Source organism: Manis pentadactyla, chromosome 1 (genome assembly GCF_030020395.1).
Source record: "Manis pentadactyla isolate mManPen7 chromosome 1, mManPen7.hap1, whole genome shotgun sequence".
In the NCBI taxonomy this organism is placed as follows: Eukaryota; Metazoa; Chordata; class Mammalia; order Pholidota; family Manidae; genus Manis; species Manis pentadactyla.
This window is the reverse complement of record NC_080019.1, coordinates 122,103,922-122,123,738: the sequence shown is the minus strand read 5'-3', so window position 1 is coordinate 122,123,738 and position 19,817 is coordinate 122,103,922. Positions and strand designations below refer to the sequence as shown.

Genomic DNA, 19,817 nt, shown 5'->3' with positions numbered 1-19,817 from the left:
AAATGAAATTAAACATCTACCTTTACAGAGCTGTATGCTGCACGGATTCCCACTTCCTTTTAAACTCAGTGGGTCTGGTTTCATTTGGATGTCTCTCTTAATAGCTATGATGACTATAGAAGGAAAGGTTGTCACATACGACCTCTGAGGTCCTTTCTGGTCTGACAGATTCTGTTGTGAACCATGCAGTCTATTCTGTGAGATATGCTGGAATTTTTGCAGTGTGGGCTTATAGGGAAAAAAAAATTATGAATGAAAGGACCCAAACATGGGTATGAAATTGGGTGTGAGTGACCTAATTACAATGCCCAAACTGGCAGCATCAGTACATTTTATGTGTATTTTGTGGGGAAGAGGGGTGAATATTGGTGGGCAAAGACACAGTCACATGAACAGTAGGCACTGTTCATGCTCATACTTGAGTTCTGAGTAGTCACTAAATCTGAAAGTCCCCCTTTCTAGGGCAGGCAGGGCAGAGAAGGCCAGGGCACATTGGCACCAAAAGAATGGACTCTGGAAAGAGCTAGGCAGACTCTCACAGTCAGTAGGGCTGGAATTGGAGGCAGTGTTACAGTTCCAGCTGGGAAGCAGGAGTGTGGAGCAGGAAAACAAGCAGCAAGCCCACTCCTGTGGACCAGACAGTGTTGGCAGTAATTGGGGAAGGAAGGATTCCTGGGCCAGACGCCGTACACACCAAAGCAACAGTGCTAACCGCAGCCCCCTGCTTGCTGTGGGCCCAGACTTTTGTGGACCTGCTGGCCGTCTGTCTGCACTGGCTCAGGGTCAGGCAGGGCCAAGACCTCAGGGTCAAACTCCTCTGGCTGTGGTCGGGCCAAGCAGGGAATGATGGATTTGGGGATAAACTGAGGCTGGACCAAAGATGTACTCAGCAGCCATTGTTACTGGACATGAATCTATGTTTCCAGTACTCAAAAGGGGACTTGATGGCTAAAATTATAGTTAATTTTTTATGTTTTTTATTGTCAAATTCATGGATGGTAGGGCCATTAATATCTAGAGTGTGTGAAAAATAAAACAAGCTATCTGTGACTTAATCTTGGCCCTGTGCTTATCAGTCATGTGAACTTTTGAGACCCACATGGGATCCTGACTTCACAAGAACAGTCCTGATAATATAACAAGCTGGTTATGCATTTGTGTCCCGGGGTTGGACCAACTAGGATTCAGATACTCACCATTTGTCTGGCATGTGGCCTTGGGGAAGTTATTTAATTTTTTAAGCCTCAGTTTCCATACCTGTTAAATGAAGAAAATAGTAGTATTTATATCACATGGTTATTGTGAGGAGTAATTAAATAACGTATGTAGCCTAACACAATGCCTTCCCTAGAGTGTATGTCCAGTGAGAGCAAGATATTTTTATTATTGGCTTTCATATTGCAGATAAAATATGCTGAGATCTTTGTAGAATCTTGGTCATGGTTCTTATTAGGTTACCATTCACTCAGTTTGTTCACCTTTCAATATGCTGAGCACCTCCTCTGTGTCAAGAAACTGCCAGGCTCAGTATCTAGAGATGAATGTGAAGAGTTTGAACAGGACTTTAAAGATGAATAAGCCACAGCTGCTACACCAAAGAGTTCATAGGCTTGCAGGGGAGAGAGACTTATAATACAACAGTCAAGCCAAGGTGTGAAATCCTACAACTCAAGACTAGTCCCAGTGCCCTGGGAGTCCAGAAGGTGTGTGGAAGTATGATGAGCAGAGAAGGGGTGGGTGCTCTGAGTGGAAAGAATGCGAAGCGGAGAGAAACCGAGTCGGGAAAGGGCAGGTGGGGTGGAGGGGAGATCAGGGTCTCCTTTCTTCTGCAGTGGGACACTACGTGTTCATTTCTTGAGCGCAGCCTCGAGAACACTCAGTTGCACCTAAAGAGCTGACGCTGGGAGCCTTCTGAGTTCCTGGAGCTCCTGTGGTGTTGAAAGGGATGGTGCCCGACAGGGAGCCAGCGCGCTCTGCTCGGCTGACCTGTGTGTTCCTCCTTCCCAGGCCCCTCCAGGAGCTTCGGTGACCATGGCCCTGATCCTCCTCACCGTGACCGTCCCTCCCGTGCTACCAGCTGCCCTGACCACCGGCATCGTGTACGCACAAAAGAGGCTGAAGAAAAAGAAAATCTTCTGTATCTCCCCACAGAGAATCAATATGTGTGGGCAAATAAACCTCGTGTGCTTTGACAAAGTATGATCTAAATTTTCCAGATCATAAGTTAATGATTTCTAGGCAGAGCTGAGTTGGGAAGGGCCTCCAAGAATGCCTAGTCCAGCCCCTCATTTTGCAGATGGGAATGCTGGAGCCAGAGAAGGTCGCATAGCGAGCTAGTGTGAGGTCACAGTCTAGAAGCCCATTTAATGAGTGCTAAGGAAGTGGTTTAGCAATCACATCATGAATTTCTTCCCTAAAAAAAGTAATGTTCTTGTGCTTGTTTGGGGTTTCAAAACAATCTCTTGCTGTAGTAATTTCTGTGACTGATTGGCATTTTCAAGCAAAAAAATGTAAGGGACATTTCTCTTCCCTGAAATGCTTTGTCCTGTGCTTAAGTGGACATATTCCTTTCTCCTCCTCTCCTACTTTTAAGGAAAGGGAGAGAGTAGACATTGACCCGTGTTTATGCACTCCAACCCCTTTTTCTCTTTTGTTCCCCAGGTTATCAGGACTCAGGACCAGAAATGGTTGTCTCTGTGCTTAGGGCCCTGGAAAGGTGGCAATGAGGCAGATGTCTAGATGGGAGGACTGCTGGTACAAGACAGGGCCTGAGACCACCCCTTGTGCTCCTATGGAAGCCTGGAGGGACTTCAGACCCTGCCCTCAGTGTGGGCAAGCCAGTTAACTGCTGGCACACAGTGAGCCTGGCTTGGGCCCTCCATGTCTTCGGTTCACTAGCATTTAAATAGCAGGTAAAGGCCCTGCGAATTTATAGTGAGCCCACATTGCCAGAAAGACCCATTAATGATGTTCCTTGCTCTTGAGAAGCTCATGGGCTAGTTGAGAAACAGGTAAAACAGAAGTGTGGAAAAGGATAATGCAGTGAAATGCATGCTTAGTACAGGTCTAAGCAAAGCATCAGGGTGTGGTTATGTGCCACAGGGGAAAGGTCACCTTGGGGCTGTGGTCTGGTTGTTGGACAGAATGGGCCCCAGGCTCAGAGGTGAGCAGTTCAGAAGCACAGGGGTGCCAGACCTCTAGCACATGCGGGACAGGACAGTGGGGTGTGGCTAGAATTCTGGCCACTTGGTCAGGAGTGTAGCTGGAGAGAAGGAGCCCAACAGCTCAGGGCCTGAGATACCAAGCTAAGGAGTGAGGCCTTGTCATGAAGGAGAATGGGAGCCCTTCTTATGTTTTAAAAAGATTGTTGATATTTTTATAGGTGTGTTTTAGTCATTTCATCTGGGGGAACTGGTGAGAAGGGATGGAAAGGAGATAAAACTGAGACAGAAGGGTATCTGGGGACAACTAAAGAGATGGCTTATAGTCCTCACCAAGGATGGCAGGAGTGGGGTGCGGAGGAAGGACTGGAGATTCCCCAGGAGGAGACAAGTCTTGGCCCCAGTTGAGAGAAGCATAACTCTAAATAAGATCATTTCAGTTCTATTATTTCACATTCCCTTTGCAAAGTAAGTCCTCAATCACCAGCAGGTGGGAACCAGTAGGGTTAACTTAACAGTAGTTCCTTTAGATTCAGGGCCAGATAACATCCCCTTGGAAGTTTGCTGGTGGGGATTCCCATCATTCACCTAGCGGCCTCACTAGTGTCTAGAACATAGAGGGAGATTTATAAAATATGTTCATTACATATTCATCTGTTTCTAAAACTAATTTCTCCAGAGGTGTTGGTTTTACTTCCCACATAAAGCTTTTCTTTCCACATCTTCATGTGCTCTTTTGCTAGACTGAGGGACCACAACCTGATGGCATGTTAGAGTGCAAAGAACTCATGACTGGGAGTGGGCAAGATGAGAAATCAAATCCAGCATTTGACACCAAGTTTCTGTATGGCTTTTTAAGAGAAACTACAATTATCTCTAAGTTTCTTTCTAGTGTTCACATTATAAAATTCTACCAACATGATGTTGGAATAAAGCACTCCACAATTAATTGAATTTCCATCTAGTGTTATTTCACTTTAGAAGAGATTCACCACTGGACATCTGAGTGCATTTGTTCCCATATATTTCCAATATATATTGGTTTGTTACAAGTTCTCTAAAACAAGTTCTTCTTTCTTTTTTATTCAACTTATTTCAAGCCTGGGCTAGTATTATGCTGAGGAGTTTTCTTTTTCTATCTCATTCCCTTTAGAACCACAGCTATAATTTAGTTTTCTTTCTGCTTATTTTGTTGTTATTTTGTTGTATAAAGGTCATTTCCACGTGGAGAAATAACATAGTTCCATTTCTGCTTTGCTGCGGTATCATGTCTGTTTTCATGGTCAAAATATTGATGTTTGAAATCATAGCCTAATCATCAGGAAAACATTTCAGTTTGAATTAAGTTGCTCACTCTTTTTGAAATGGAACAACTCAAGAAGATTTGGAACCTAAACACACAGCCTGGGACTCATATAAAATGCAGGAGGGAAGTGAAATAAATAGCTTTTTGTTGTTTTGTTCAAGGAATAACTCACACAAATCTTGTTAGCTTCCCATGAAGTCCAAATGAATTAATGAAGCAAAGAGTCCTTAATTCTTTATTCCAGGAGCCCAGTATGGGCTCTGTCTTTCCACATGCTTTGCAGAATTCATTTAACATCCATCATCTAGTGGAAGACTCCAGGTGGGTTGGATTCTTGTTCTTTCTCTCCAACCTACTGGCCTCTGGTGCCTGAGGCTGCTCATTTCACCTCCATCCTAAGTGGGTCTCCACCAGGTCTATTCAGCTGTAACAACTGAAAGTTCTGTACGTACTTTACTGTAAGAATTATGCTAATGTGATGTACTGGCATGACAGAAAAGGCATCTGATAGAAAAGTAGAAAATTTAGTGTCTTATACAGAGATGACCTTTAAAAAATAGTGGCAGAAACTGGGTGTCAGTGTTGAGACAGGATGTTGCCCATCTCGGGGCATCGCTCTCATCCACCTGAGTCTGCAGAAGCAGCCGTAGCCACCTCCTTCCTCTGCCGGGGAGTTAAGCAGGCCTAGTGCCGTTAGCCTGCCACAGAGAGACACAGGGGTCCATAATTAATGGTCAGAGGTGAAGCAATGAGCAAATTAAAAGTGCTGTGATAGTAGTCAGTTCCATTTTGCTTTCTCAGTTACATTATCTGACAAATACTTTCCCATAATACAGTAAATCAAATCTCCCAACCATTTTCCTCTTGGTCTAACAATAAACCCATTCATGGGCATTAATTAATATTTATTATTAGCACTTCATTTCTCCCTATAGGCTCAAAGCTCTTTATCAACATTTCATTATCAATCTGGACAGTCACCATGTCATCCATATTTTAGAAAATTGCTGTGAACCAGATGGCAGACTATGAACTAAAGAGTCTCCAAAAGAAAGAAAAAAATTCTGAGCTCTGCTTTAGAAAGACAGCAGGTGCCAACTAAGGAGTCAAACTCTCTCTGTTTTTGGTTGGATTTCCATTCCTTGAACTTGTCTCATTTAACAACAGCAAGTCACAGTAAACAAGCAAAAACAAAACACTTGCATTTTGTTGTAATAATGAGTAACCAGCATCATCTAATTATTAGCATGGTCTTTTGGGAATCATCTATCACCTGCTGAATTGTTCTTTCAGGCATCCTCTCTGATTCAAAATTTGATGGTTACACACAAAGGCTCTGGACAGCTACATCAACTTTAATGTCTTGAGAGCTTGGGCTTGTTTAAATCATGATATAAGTAAAAGCTCTAAATCTTATGCTAATACCAATTCTCATTTTTTTCAAGACTGGCACTCTTACAGAAGACGGGCTGGACCTCTGGGGGACGGTCCCCACTGCTGGCAACTGGTAGGCACATCATGGAGGGGGAATGTGCAATGGGTGGGGTGACCTTGGTGACCCCAAATCCAGCCTTCCAGTGTTGAAGGATGAATGTCACATAAAATGCATACAATAACTGGCAGGAATCATCTCCCAATTGTTATAACTTGTTAAGTTCAAAATCAGATGGAAAAATACATCTTCAAACCACACGTAAAAAATGGAATAGAATGAGGTGGTTAACTAAGGAGCTGAATGAATAGACCAGAATAGCAAAGAGTAACATCAAAACTGTGCTTAATTAGACAAGGCAAAGACTTCCCAGTGACTAGTTGGTGGGGGATTGAGAAAAGAAGAGCTCCATCGTCTCCCTCACAGAGCTCACAGTCTAGTGTGATAAAAAGGTGTAAATGTACCCACTTCCATTGTTCAACACAGGCCTTGAAAAGCACAAATATCAGAAAAGAGAAAGAGAAACAATGATTGCTTGATATAATACACATTCCTGCTTTCCATAATAACATAGTGGATAAAAGGTAGAAAATGATTTTGAAAATGAATGGATCAAGAAAAACCACTGAAGGAGATAGCATTTGAGATAGGTTTTAAAGGGTATACGGCAAGAATTTCTACAGACATGAGCTGAAAGCTGGCACCTGGGATGGGAGAAGACAATTACAAAGATGCTACCCAAGAAAAGAACTAGGGAGGGGAGAATATGCCCCTTTCACTCCGAAGTGTGTCCCCTGTTTCGAGCTCCCTTCTCTAGGGGGCTGCTGCTTCTCAGGCTGAGTGGAGATGCTCTTAAGCTTTGCGTACCCCAGCTTGGCTCTAAACAGTGGCTGAGACTGCTGTCGTTGAGGAGTTATTCAAGGGCCCCAATAGCCATGGGGCCAGACACAGCACTGGCACAAGGTAACAGCAGACAGGCCGTGTGAGGTTGCAGAGACACCTGGGCTAGGTGTCAGTGAGTACAGGAGCTCTGGCTCTACTCGTGTGTCTCTGCTCCTGGCTGCTCAGATGCTGGGGCCACAAAGGCACTGCTTTGTCCTCTACTGGTCAGAGCAGTGAAAGGGTAAAAGGACGTCTGTAGTTTCCACCCCTACCCCCACCACCCCACCTTTCTCTTAGTACTCTGAAGCTTTTGGAGGAATAGAAACAACTAGATGCAGTTCCATTCAGCTCTATAATGGGAAGAGAGAAAGGTAAATCAAACCTATCTACTGTCTAAAAGAAAACGGGCTTTGGACACTGGATATCCATGCTGGGAGTTTCAGGAAAGAGGGGCAAAGGCCAAAAGGCTGAGCAGTGAGAAATACTTCAGAGTCCGTGCATGCTTTTACTTGAAAGAAACAGGAACCAGCAGGCAGGCTTGCTTCCCATCACTGATACCTCAGTGACCTTGAGACTTCTTGTCTGGGGTGTGTGGCTTTCTAGAGCCAGCTCTGTGGTGTGGCAGGTTATCCTCTCTGAGCCTTCCGACAATTGTATCTTCTAATACTGCCACCATGTGGGCTGGCTGCAAATGGCCTTACAAGTCCCTGTGATTAGAACCTAGAACTCCAACTTCATCACATAGGGCACGGGGAGCCATAACAGGATTGGAGCATTGAGTGAGGTGCGCATGAATGATGAAGCAGAGAGTGCCAAATGATTCTGTTGAAGACCTGACCTTATTATCTTCTCCACCAGTTTCCAGGAAGTCCACAGCTTTGCTTCAGGCAAGGCTTTGCCATGGGGCCCACTGTGTGCCGCCATGGCCAGCTGCCACTCTCTCATCCTTCTCAACGGGACCATCCAGGGAGACCCCCTGGATGTCAAAATGTTTGAAGGCACTGCCTGGGTAAGGTTATTGTTTCCTGGTTCAAACGAATAAGGAAAACTTGAAGAAATCCTTCTTAGGGGTGCTAAAGCTTTTCTAACTTTGGTTGAAACCCAGAGAAGATTCATAACAACACATGAGTGAAGGTTAGATAACTTCCTGAACTTCCCAACTTCTGCTCCAAAAAACTCTGTTAATGAGTACAATGTGGAATGGGGGTCATGATCAAATAAATTTGGGAACAGCTGTTTAAGCAACATTAAATTGCTTTCTTGACTCCAGGATTTCTTTAATATACTGTGCTGCATTGTGAATATTCAAGAAAAAATATGATAAGCAGTATTTACCAAACCTATTTGACCACAAAACCTTGACAGGCCAAAACATGGAACAAGTGTTCTCCAAAACACCCCTTGAGAAACAGCAGTCCAAAGCACTGGGCCCTACAGTAGCCACTAGCTTCCCATGGCTACTGAGCACTTGAAGTGAGGCTGTGCAACTGAGGAAATGAATTTTAAGTAGTATTTACTTTAATTGATTAAAACTTAAATTTCAATAGCCACAAGTTGCTGGGAGCTACTGCATGAGGCACCAAGCTGGAAGTCCCTTGGTCCAACTGAGTGTGAATAACAGTTGAAGGGTATAAACCATCCTGGCAACTACTCCATCCCTCTCTAGTTACATGATCACAAATCCAGAACTAAGACACTGACTGTTACTTTATATGTGCATTTGGGGTAATAATGCCTTACTTGTGGACTTGTGGGGAACATTGAGACTATGTCCCTAACAAGGCTGTGTATATTGTAACGTGCCCAGCAAATGGGGGCTGTTTATTTCCTCATTCAATAGTTAATTCATTGCACTATTATGCCCTTAAAAAGGCATTTTAAAGCTTCTTATGGATACATGAACTACAGGACAGCATTTGAAACAGAGATGCAAAGGAATAGAAACAAATGTTTACAGGAGCATGGAGTACACCTCACAAAGAGACTAACGTGAAGATGTACAGTAGGAAAATTATGGCTTTCTAGAGACCGAAGTAATAAAAGGAGAAACCTGGTAAATGGGGAAGTTTCTGGTATCAGTAAGCTAAAAGTACCACATTTGCTGTGGAGAAATTTTTGACATAAAAACAAAGCAGCAATCACTCTCCTGGATCTTAATAGAGAGGAATCAGTGTAATTATTATAAATAACATCCTTACCAGCATCACTGAAGTTGATACAGTGATGAATTGCACAGGGTCATTATCATTATATGTGACATTGATTCTGGTTCTAATGGTGCCCCCTTCTGCATTGGAGAAGGGTTGATGTACTTGTACAAATGACATATAAATTGGCATCTTGTGTGGGAACATAAACCTTTAGCATTAGCTCTGTAAGAACTGTCTGTAAGAACACTGTATCTACCCCAAACAAAGCATAAAAGTATAAGATTATTCATTGACTTGAAGCTTGAATTACATATCCTTTGGTAGTTAGCAACTCTTCATTAAACATAAAGGAATGGGAAAATGTCCTTAAAGACTCTAAGAATTTTAGCACTGGAAGGGATATCAGAATATTTTTCAGAAGAAATTGAGGTCAGGAGAAATGAAGTGATGTCCCCAAGGTTAAACAGGTAAGTGATAGAATGGAGACCCGATGTCTCCTATTTTCTGACTTCTGTTTATGTAACCAACTCCCTTTCCCACATTTTAGGTCAGTATTGGTTTCTTAGATGGTTTAACTTATACTGTTGTAACATCCAAAGAAATCAAACGATTTTCAAATATGCTGTCTATTTTGCTAGCAGCTAACTTGGTAACTCTCTAGCCAACCAGTTAGGCTAATAACATAGATGTAGCAAAAGAGATAGTCCCACGTTTATCTCAAGACCAAATCCTTACCTATCTGAGAGCTAATGTGCTCAGCTATATTGGAATGTAGATCTCCACTTAAACCTTCATCCAATTACTGGATATACCATTTAGGAAGAGCCATTGGCCTGTAGCTTGCATTTCTTCCATCAATTACTACTTAAAATGTAGTCACAATATTTCTGGCTTTCTGACAGTCTACAATAAGGTCCTTAATATATATCAATACCACAGAAATTTGACAGTGATAGCATTAAGGTAATTGGCCTAGAAAAGAAAATATGTGAAAAGGGCTTTGAAAAGCTTAAAGTGCTATGCAAATGAAAGAGATTTTTTTCTTATTTTTCTCTAAGGAATCTTATGAATGTTTTCATTTTAAAACAGATAATGGAAGATTGCAATGCAGACTACTGCAAATTTGGGATGCCAGATTCAAACATAATAATGAAACCAGGACCAAAAGCCAGTCAGGTATGATTTGCTTCTTTAAATTATGTAGCTCTGTGCCCTTAGCACTGGTGAAACTTCTCCAGCTTTCACATATTTTTATAGTCCTGTTTTTTTGCCTTATCCTAACAGTGTCCATAGTTGGTTTTATCCTTTTATCCTGAATTTATCCATTAATTTATTCAACACTCACCAATTACCTGTGTATGCTTGAGCACTGTACTAGGTGCTAAGGGATAGAGTGATCTTAAAGTTGGATATGTTGGGATCTATATTGGAGGAGTACATGAGCTCGCAGAAAATCAGCCTAGGTGGGAATAAGTGCAATACAGTTTGCCAAGTGCTGTAACAAAGGCTGAAGAAACTGCCACAGAAGTTCAGAGCAGGGAGTGAATACGTTTTGGGAGAGAGAGAAGCACCGCAGACCTGTGAGCTTGGCCTGGAAGATGGTCAGAATTTCGCAGACCGAAGAACTTAATCAGAGAAGTGCCTTAGCGGGAGCCTGAAAAATACCAATGTTGTGACAAATATACTACTTCGTGCTGCCCCTGGGATCATTGCTGAGTAAACGCCTTGTTGATGTGCATCTGCTAAATCTCACTGAAAAGTTTCTAAGCTCCCCTTTCTTGGCCTGCTCGCAGAGTCCCGTGGAAGCCATCGCCATCTTGCGCCAGTTTCCGTTTTCCTCGAGCCTGCAGAGGATGTCTGTGGTTGCTCAGCTAGCAGGGGATGATCACTTCCATGTCTACATGAAGGGTGCCCCAGAGATGCTGGTCAAGTTCTGCAGATCTGAAACAGGTGACGCTTTTCTTTTCAGGAGGTAAAATATTTTAAAAGCCCAAACACATAAAACAAACAAGCCTAAATCAATGCTTGTAGAGGTGGATGTTTTCTCATTGGTTGTAGTGGGCCCAGTAGATACAATAAAGCAGAGGTGACCATCTCAAGGCAGAAGCAGAGAATAAATATTTGGCTGTGGTCCGGCCAGAAAGGCCCACCCCACAGTAGGGTATCAGGGAAGGAGATGTGACTCAAACATCTGGAGCTAGAACAGGAAGCTGCATAGGGGTTATAGAACCAGGATGGGAGAGAATGAGATGCATTCAGAGGGGGCCAAAGGGACAGGTCTGGGCACTTGACTGATTCCGTGGATGGGCCGCTTCCTCACCTTTGGGGGGCACCACTTAAGGGGCCTCGGACAGATTGATGGAAGGAAAATAGAGAAAAGATACATCTTTTAGAAAAAAGTGATGAGAGTAAATTAGATGGTATTAGAGCAAAGTAATTGATCATTTTCACAGCCATTTCCTCTTTCTGGACCAGATTTTGAGCTGATTTGTATTGTTTCTTGTCTTATAAACATATGCACTCTCTAAGCGGCAGTCTAGATTTATAAGAATATTGTTGCATTCAAATGAGTTCATTTGGATAAAATTGGCCTTTTTCTCTTAATTTTCATCTATATTCTCCTTAGGATTGCTGATAGCCATCATCTGTGCACAGAATTTCAGATTTGGCAAATAATTGCTTTAATTTCTCTCTCTACTTGGAATCTTTTTTACCCTGGAAGTATCCCTCTTTTCTGACTTGATCTTCCTTATGACTCCTATTAACTCTCTACTTCACCAATGGATGGCCTGTGCTTCACTGTTTTGTGTTTTTTTGTATTTTAAGCCACATAGATACAGGGGAGTATCTTCTTGAATTTTTAACTGGTGACTAACTGTCCCTGCTTGATCAGTAAGGGTTTGGGCCTGTCCTTTGTCACCTTTCATGCTTCTGGCAGCCCTTCCTGTTTTACTTATTGTCCTAACCTCTGATCATTAACATGCACTAATATCATCTTCAGTGATTGCTTTTCCCCCTGTATTTAAGAAATAGAGAGCTAGGAGCTTCTTGAAATTAGATCTCCATTTCCAGGATTATTTTAGAATTGCAGAAAGTCTGAGGTGCATGGAGACATGAGATCCAAAATTGTCCCATTTTATGGATAAGAAAATGGACGTGTAGAAGAGAGATTCAACATGCCCAAGTTAGAGAACTAGTGGGCAGTAAAGTGAGGACTATAATCCAGGTGTTTTGCTACCCAAGCCACTACACATCCCATTGTACTGTGCTTCTTTCTAACACCCTTTGAAGCATGCTATACGCCATAAAGACTTTATGACTATATTAACATTAGTTATGATTTTCATGCCAGAACACACACATCAATGCTGACACTGTTTCATCTATTATCTGAAGCAGGGATTGGCAAACTTTTCTGCAAAAAGTCTGGTAGTAAATATTTTAGGCTCTAAAGATCTGATTCTATATCTGTTTCTCAACCCTGCCATTGTCACCCAAAAGCAGCCATAGACAAACAAACAAATGGGCTGTGCTCTGTTGCAACAAAGTTTTATTTAAAAAAGCAAGCAAAGGGCCAGATTTGGCCTGTAGTTTGCTGACCTCTGATGTAGAGGACTGGTTGTGTCTCTTATTTCATTCAGGTGGACATAGTTCTGAGGTCTGTCCTTACTAAACCCAGCCTGTGTATTTGACACCCAGTTGATAACCAGCACATCTTCAGCATTCATTTCTATCAGAATAATAAAGACACACTGATGAAGTCGTTTGTGGCCTTTAACTGAAGCTTTAGCTTTTCTATTAAAGCATTTTTTGGAGTGAGGGTTAAAACAAGGTACAGTGACTGAATCTCAAATCTCGCATAGGAATTGGTGGCCAGTAACCTTACATTTCCCTCTTTCCTCTTGCCTGACAGTGCCCCAGAATTTCCCACAGGAGCTGAGGAGATACACAATGCAAGGGTTCCGCGTCATTGCCCTTGCTCATAGAGCCTTGATGATGGGGAAGCTTTCAGAAGTAGAGAGTTTAGCCAGGTAAGGAACTTGGAAATTGGCACTAGGGCAGGATCGGTGTGCAAGAAGTGAATGAGCCTGGGAGATGGACAGATGGACAGCTTACATTAACAGGAAGGCTCTGGGAGACAGAGAAACAATCTCATTCTGACTCAGAGATGGGCAACTATAAACCACCCTGGGGAGGACTTGCTCAGTTTCCAGTGCTGGTTGGTGGCAGAACAAGTATGACAGTTGAGATCTCCTAACTGCCAGAGGCCAGTGAGTTATCTCTGCCCTACATCCCATCATCCCACCAAAAATATCCAGCTGTCTTTCAACCTCCAAACATCATGTAGCAGACTGGCTTTGGGGTTCCACATACAAAGAGGTTAGGAGGAGGACACAGCTGGCCCTTTGAAAGGCCTCCAGAATTCTTCAGACTTAGCTTCTTTTAGGGCTCAATAGTATGCCTCCTTCAGATCTGGAGAGGTAGTGAGTGCAAACTGAATTCCATGTATGGAATAGAATTCAGCATTCTTAATTACATTAAGGGATAAATTGTGCACATTAGAGGAAAAATTGTAAACTATTTTTTTCTTTCAATGTTTCTCAGTTTTTAAAGGTTGTTTTTGAAATTGTCTATGATAAAGGAGTAGAGAGATACTATGGAAAGTTGAATAACAGATCATTCATGCATTCCTTATCTTTGATTTTGTGTTACTGGTAGAGAGATCCTCTTTTATATATGATGAGCCCTTCTTCATAAGATGTGGATATCTGTGGTTCAACATTACTATTTATATAATCAGTAATCATTGTCTCTTTCTTAGACTATGTCTATTTCCCCCACTTATGAAACATAGGATTAGATAATCTCTAAGGAGCCTTTCAACCATGGCATTTTCATCTTCTAAATAGAATCACAATGCTCATTTTGAAATGTATGAATGGCACTCTCAGATTTAACATTCAAGGTGTTAGCTATTCTTGAGCAAGCATAAAGACCCATAACAAATAGAATTTTGTAATTGTTCAAGACATAAAATTTAATAATGGAAGTTAAGGTCATGTGTGAAGAAAAGCTTTCCCTAGCTAGACCTGGAGAGTAGCCACCACCCAGCTGCCACATTCAAATGCGGCTGTGATATTCTCATTTAAAAGCCACTAGTGAGATAGACATTTTATAAATATAACAAAAATAGGAAAGTGAGGACAAAATGTGCTAAATTTCCAGCCACCTCACATTTTTCCAGAGAATATCAGGAACCTATTCTGCTTCTAGGAATTTAGTTAATGTTTTCAAACAAGGTAAAGGAATAAGGTCGTGATTGTTATTAGAATCAAATTATATTTAGCAGTTTTTCAATTAGGAAATAGAAAAATGTCTAAAAAACAGACATCATAAATGGGATTATAACCATTTTTGAGATGATTTAGAAAAACAAAACACAAAGCTAAGAAACAGGAGAAATACTTTATCAAGCTCTTTCATTGGTTTAGTAGATTTCTATTGAGCTTGACTGTGTGTGAGATGCTCTTCAGGGCACTGAGAATTAAGAAGTGAATAATGTAAAATTCTTACCCTCATGGCTTATATCTTAATTGGGGAAAGAGAATAATAAAATAAATCCTTTAACATACTGTCAAGTAATAAGGGAAAAAATTAATCAAGTTAAGAAGATTTTTAAAAGTAAAAAAAGGATGCTGTTTTACATGGAATGATCAGGTAAGCCCTCTGAGGAGGCAACATTTGATCAGAGATCGCAGTAAAGTAAGGAAGCAAAGTGTGCAGCTATCCAGGGGAGGAGCATTGCAGGCAACAGGAATAGTGGGCACAAGGGCCCTGCCACGGCTTGTGCTGGGAGTGGGATAGGGTTGCAAGAGGCCAAAATGCTTGAAACAGTGAATGAAGGGAAGAGTCATGAAATAAGACCAGAACCAGAATACGTTGGTGAGAAGAATTTTGAATCTTTCTTTTAGTTCTGGTTAATGAGAAAATATTACCCAATCTATAAAAGAAAGTCATGAAGCCAAATGGTGGCAGTATAATGAGTTTTATATTAAGGTATAGATTTTCTTTTATAATATCCTCTGAAATCACTAAGGCAGGATTCATATATGATTTTCTGAGTATTTGCCAAAGTGTCTAATATAAAATCTAAGACAAAATAGTTATTTGGTAAATGGACTTTTGAATGAAGGATGTAGCAACTTATACTCTCCTCCAGAGACAGGTTTCTTCATTGTGTTCCCATCCAAGTTTGAATTACATTTTTCATCAAGCAATCTAACTCCAATCTTTCTCTTAAAGAAGGTTCATTGATCGTATGTTTATTTCCTTTCCCTCCAAAGTCCTCTACATAATGGAGAGAAATAGTATCAATGGAATCTAGAGGAGCATTAAGTGCAGATGAGAGGTCTCTGCACATTTCTGTAAGATGTAAATTCGCTGGGGGAGTGCCAGCTGAATCAGCAGGATGGCAGAAGCTACAGCTTACACCCCACCACACAGAAGGATGGCAAGAGGAAAGTTGGGTCACCGTGTAGGACCCAGGAAAGGCCAGGACTCAGACACGTCATGCACTACAGTAGGTGGAGGTGAGACTCAGGCCCGAACACCAGGAATTAATGACAGTGTACAGAAAGGTCAGAGCCATAGGTCTCCTCCTCCCCCACGCTCCTCTCCCCGAAATCTTGGCCCCACTCTGGACAGAAAAAAGGAAAGATGTGATCAAGAAAGACCTCCTGGCCTCCAAATTTACTTTTTAAAAAGGCACATGAAATTTATTCTGTTTCAGAAGAGACTTATTCCATTAGTCACACATCACTAATCTAACCTAATTAGACTCCAAGCCTCCTATTTCGAATTCTGAAAACTTCGGCTCCTTGACTGATGCCGTGTATTTCCTGGAGGCTACAGCTGGTGGTTGAAGCGAATGACTCCATGTGCACCTATGATTGTAGTATCCTGTGCGCAGTACGTACTTCATGAATGTCTCATAAACTGAAGGGATTACAAGCTCAAGAGAACAAAAGTTCTTGGAAATTTAAAAAATAGAAAATAAAAAATTTAAAAACAACTGAGGAGTTGGAAGATAAGCACACTGTTCTTAAAAATGGAGTTGAAAACTGGAAGCAGCAGCTAACAGTGGATGTCTCTGGGAAGGAGAAGGGATGAGCAGGCGTGGGGACAGGAACTGGTGGTTTTTATTATAAGCTTTTGGGTTATTTTTTATTTTTTAAACACTTGCATGTATTACATTGATAAAACTTAGACATTTTAGAAAGGAAGAAATAAATCCAACTGTTGAGACTACATAAGCGCTAAAACTAACTTACTCCTGAATTGAAAGAGAGAAGGCGGAGTCCGAGTTAACATTTTTGGGACTTCTCATCATGGAGAATCGCTTGAAGAAGGAGACCAAGCCAGTCTTGAAGGAGCTGAGTGAGGCCCGCATCAGGACCGTGATGATTACCGGTATGTGTTTCTAGAGGCCTGGCAAGCTGAGGGTATCCCCGGCATAAGAAAAAGGGGAAAAGCTCATGTGAATTGAGTGAGTTCACATGACTGAGGCAGAAGGAAGTACGCTGAGCTGTCAGTGGTTCCCCTGGGCTCCAGGTGGAAGCCCCCTACCACCGCCAGAGCTTGGGAGGTGCATATCTGGACTCTCCAAAACCCTTCCTCTATGTCCAGTGCTCAGTTTTTCTCCCTTCCTCCCCAGGACCAGTGCAGTGCTAATGTACTCACAGTAAATGTTCTAACACAGGAACGGATGTGTCCTGATCCAGAACCGCAGTGAGACGTCAGTAAAGGGCGTGAGACTCTGCTAGTCTGTCCTTCTAGGCAGGGGGCAGGTGTGGCATATGATGATCAAATCCAAGCACGTTGCAGCCCTAAGTGTTCTCTCTGCAAAGTTGGAATCCAGATTCCAAGGATGATTTTACGCTATCAGACTGGGCCCCCATTACTTTCATCACTAAGAGATGTCAGTCTCCTCAAGATCAATCGGGAAGTGCTTAAATGTTTATTCATGTATACATGCTTTGGAGATATCCAATGTTTAGGGCATGATGCTAACTGCCGTGTGAGGGAGATGCTGACATAGTGCCTGACGACCAGGGAGAGGCAGGCCTGGGCAGAGGGGAAAATAAATGGTTCTAAAATAAGGCAGAAAGCAAGAAATTTCCCCAAGGACCCCCAACAAAGTGGTATGGACACTCAGTGGAGGGAGAGCCCAATTCTGGTTGCTGAGAGGTTTATACATAAAGCAAGCTGACTTTCTTTGTCATCTAGGTGACAACCTTCAAACCGCCATTACTGTTGCAAAGAATTCCGAAATGATTCCTCGAGGGAGCCGAGTGATCCTTGTGGAAGCCAATGAACCAGAAGAGTTTGTTCCTGCCTCTGTGACCTGGCAGCTGGTAGAGAACCAAGAGAATGGACCTGAGAAGAATGTGAGCAAATGTCAGAATGGCCTGCCGTGGCCTGGGCTGATGGAATACAGTGCTGGCCCCGGACAGCCTTCTCTCAGCATTAGAAGTTACCACAGTAATAATCCCTGACATCTGTCCAGAGTTTTACAGTTTGCAAAGCATTTAGCATTTCTGTTAGCACTTTTCAGCCCTGGGTGCACACAGAAATCACCTGGAAGAGTATGTCGCTCCCCAATGCCAAGGCTCTGCAGATTAAATCAGAATGTCTGGGCTGGGAGCCAGCATTAGTACTTCCTCCTGGGGATTCCAATGTGCAGCCCTGGTTGAAAACCACTGATTTACATACATATTTCGCATTATACCCTCAGTTACTCTATACACTTGAGTAAACTGCTCATTTTACAAATGAGGAAACTGAGGCCAGGAGAGGTAATCTTGCCTAAGGCACATAACTAGCAAATTGAAGAGCAGGAAATCAAATTCATGTTTGTTTGATTCCACCCATATCCATGGGCATTTAGGTTGTGCTGGGACTGTGGCAGGAAGTTAACAGGTGTCAGGCTTCTCTGGAGAGCAAGTTTTCTGTGCTCTTGTACAAGGACAGCTCTTTTGTGTGATGAGAATGGGCTGTAACCTACCATCCCATCACTAAATGTCACACCTCTGCCTTTGTGAAATTCAAAGAGATGGTCCTCCAAGTGGTAAATTGCAAAAATGTCCCTTCATCCAGAATGACCAGGCCTTTGAGTTGTTAAGTGTAGAATAAGCCTTTGTTCAGTATACAGACTATACAACTGTGCTGTGTCCCTGCACCTCCCCTGTGAAGAGGTGGCTTACATTGGCTCAAACCCCATTGCACTAGCTGCAAAAGATGACAGCCAACTCTGTGCTTTCAGGAGATTTATGGGGCTTTTTTCTTTGCAAAAAAGCAAAGTTGCTTTTGCAGCTTGCTTCTGCATCAGTGCATGTTGCCTCAATTTTACTGTGTGCCTAGACTCAGGTCCTTGCTAATTTTTAACAAACAGTCCATTCACACTACCCATTCATGAGTTTAATACCTTTACTGGTTTTGGTTATTTCCGGGAGAAGTCACATCACAGTCTCAGCCTTTTCTCCACCTCTGTGGCTTCCTCCCCCCATACTTTCTAGTAAAAGCAAAAGGAATGCTGTCCTTGCCTCATGTGGAATGTCTTAGGGCATCTCTTTTGTTGGCTGTTTTGCAAGGGGAGTAGAAATGGAGAGGTTTATCATCTTGCCTCTGAATTAACACATCAAAATATTTTTTAATTCCAAATAAAATATTTTCCCTAAGATGAATTCCTATAATGAATAAAATTTTCTTACCTTTCACACTATTTCAATTCACAGTCCTATACAACATAAGGCTTTCTGAGAAATATTGAATGAAAAGTCATTACTGGCTACAGACTTGAAAAATGCAAATGCATTTTTCAAATGTTCTCTCATGGAGATGAACACAGTGATGGAAATACCTTGGCAGGTGAAAGGCAGAGGGGAGAGGGTTTCAGAAAAGGGTTGGTGCAGCTGCAATAGTACACAGGGTGTGGAAATGACATGTGCACCATGAGCTTTCCTGGTGGGGTGGTGACAGGTCAGGTGCTAAAAAGAATTAGGCTGTAAAGAAAGAGCCTGCCTATTTTACAGTGAAGCAATTGGGGCATGATTTTGAATGAATGACTGGTAAGAGATATTAAGAAGTAAAAGGTTGCATGAGGAGGAGAAGGGAAGAATGTTTCCTGTTCTTCCTTAGAATCAGATATTGGTACTATGGAATGATTTTTTCAGTAGACTGACATCACATGTATTATCTCCCAGGACAAGAACAAGAGCATCATGTTGTCAAAGTATCATATGCTCATAAAATTTGGGGAGAATATTTTGACTGTCTTTTTCATATGAGTCTAACTTCCTTAGGCAAATTACATATGTATTTGCTGGCCCTCGCACTATTAGGTAACATGAACACACTTCATCCACAGAGCATAGGACAGCAGAGACATTCCTTGAGAGGCAATGTAGAAATGATGCCCTTTTGATCTTAGGAAACCTACATTAACATTGGAAACAGTCCAGCGCCGGCCAGGGACAGAGGGAGCTGTTACCATTTTGCAATGAGTGGGAAATCATACAAAGTGATATTCCAGCATTTCAACAGCTTGCTTCCAAAAGTAAGTGCTGGAGAAATGAAGTGTTTTGTTTTGCTCCTCAAATTAGTGAGGCAAAAAAAGGGGAAGTGAGTAGGTGGTGAAGGTGATGAGGTGTGGTCTCAGATTGAGGGAATGAACCCCTCAGAAGGGCACTGCTCCTTTGCAAGTTGCCCGCCCCACCTAGGCTTACCGGTCCTGCACATGCGCACGGCCTCCTCCTCAGAGTTCTGGTGCAGCCCTTGCACCATGACCAGTCTAGTCCCACCCTGCTCTCCCTTCCCTCCCCAGCAGG

General features: G+C 42.3%; 1 protein-coding gene across 4 annotated transcripts in view; it reads left to right on the top strand.

Annotated features, from left to right (window-relative positions):
* ATP13A5 (ATPase 13A5) overlaps positions 1-19,817 on the top strand; it is a 95,944-nt gene that overhangs the window by 42,607 nt on the left and 33,520 nt on the right. For 3 of the 4 annotated variants that reach the window (XR_005022671.2, XM_036875248.2, XM_036875247.2), the window contains exons 12-20: positions 2,008-2,196; positions 5,913-5,974; positions 7,640-7,790; positions 10,021-10,107; positions 10,725-10,881; positions 12,845-12,962; positions 16,277-16,401; positions 17,218-17,378; positions 19,421-19,546. Coding sequence is in view for 3 of the 4 variants with exons in the window: in XM_036875248.2 (XP_036731143.2) it covers positions 2,008-2,196; positions 5,913-5,974; positions 7,640-7,790; positions 10,021-10,107; positions 10,725-10,881; positions 12,845-12,962; positions 16,277-16,401; positions 17,218-17,378; positions 19,421-19,546 (1,176 nt within the window). In the remaining variant the exon portion in view is untranslated. The remainder of the gene's footprint in view (positions 1-2,007; positions 2,197-5,912; positions 5,975-7,639; positions 7,791-10,020; positions 10,108-10,724; positions 10,882-12,844; positions 12,963-16,276; positions 16,402-17,217; positions 17,379-19,420; positions 19,547-19,817) is intronic. The other variant, XM_057501225.1, reaches the window with a different exon arrangement.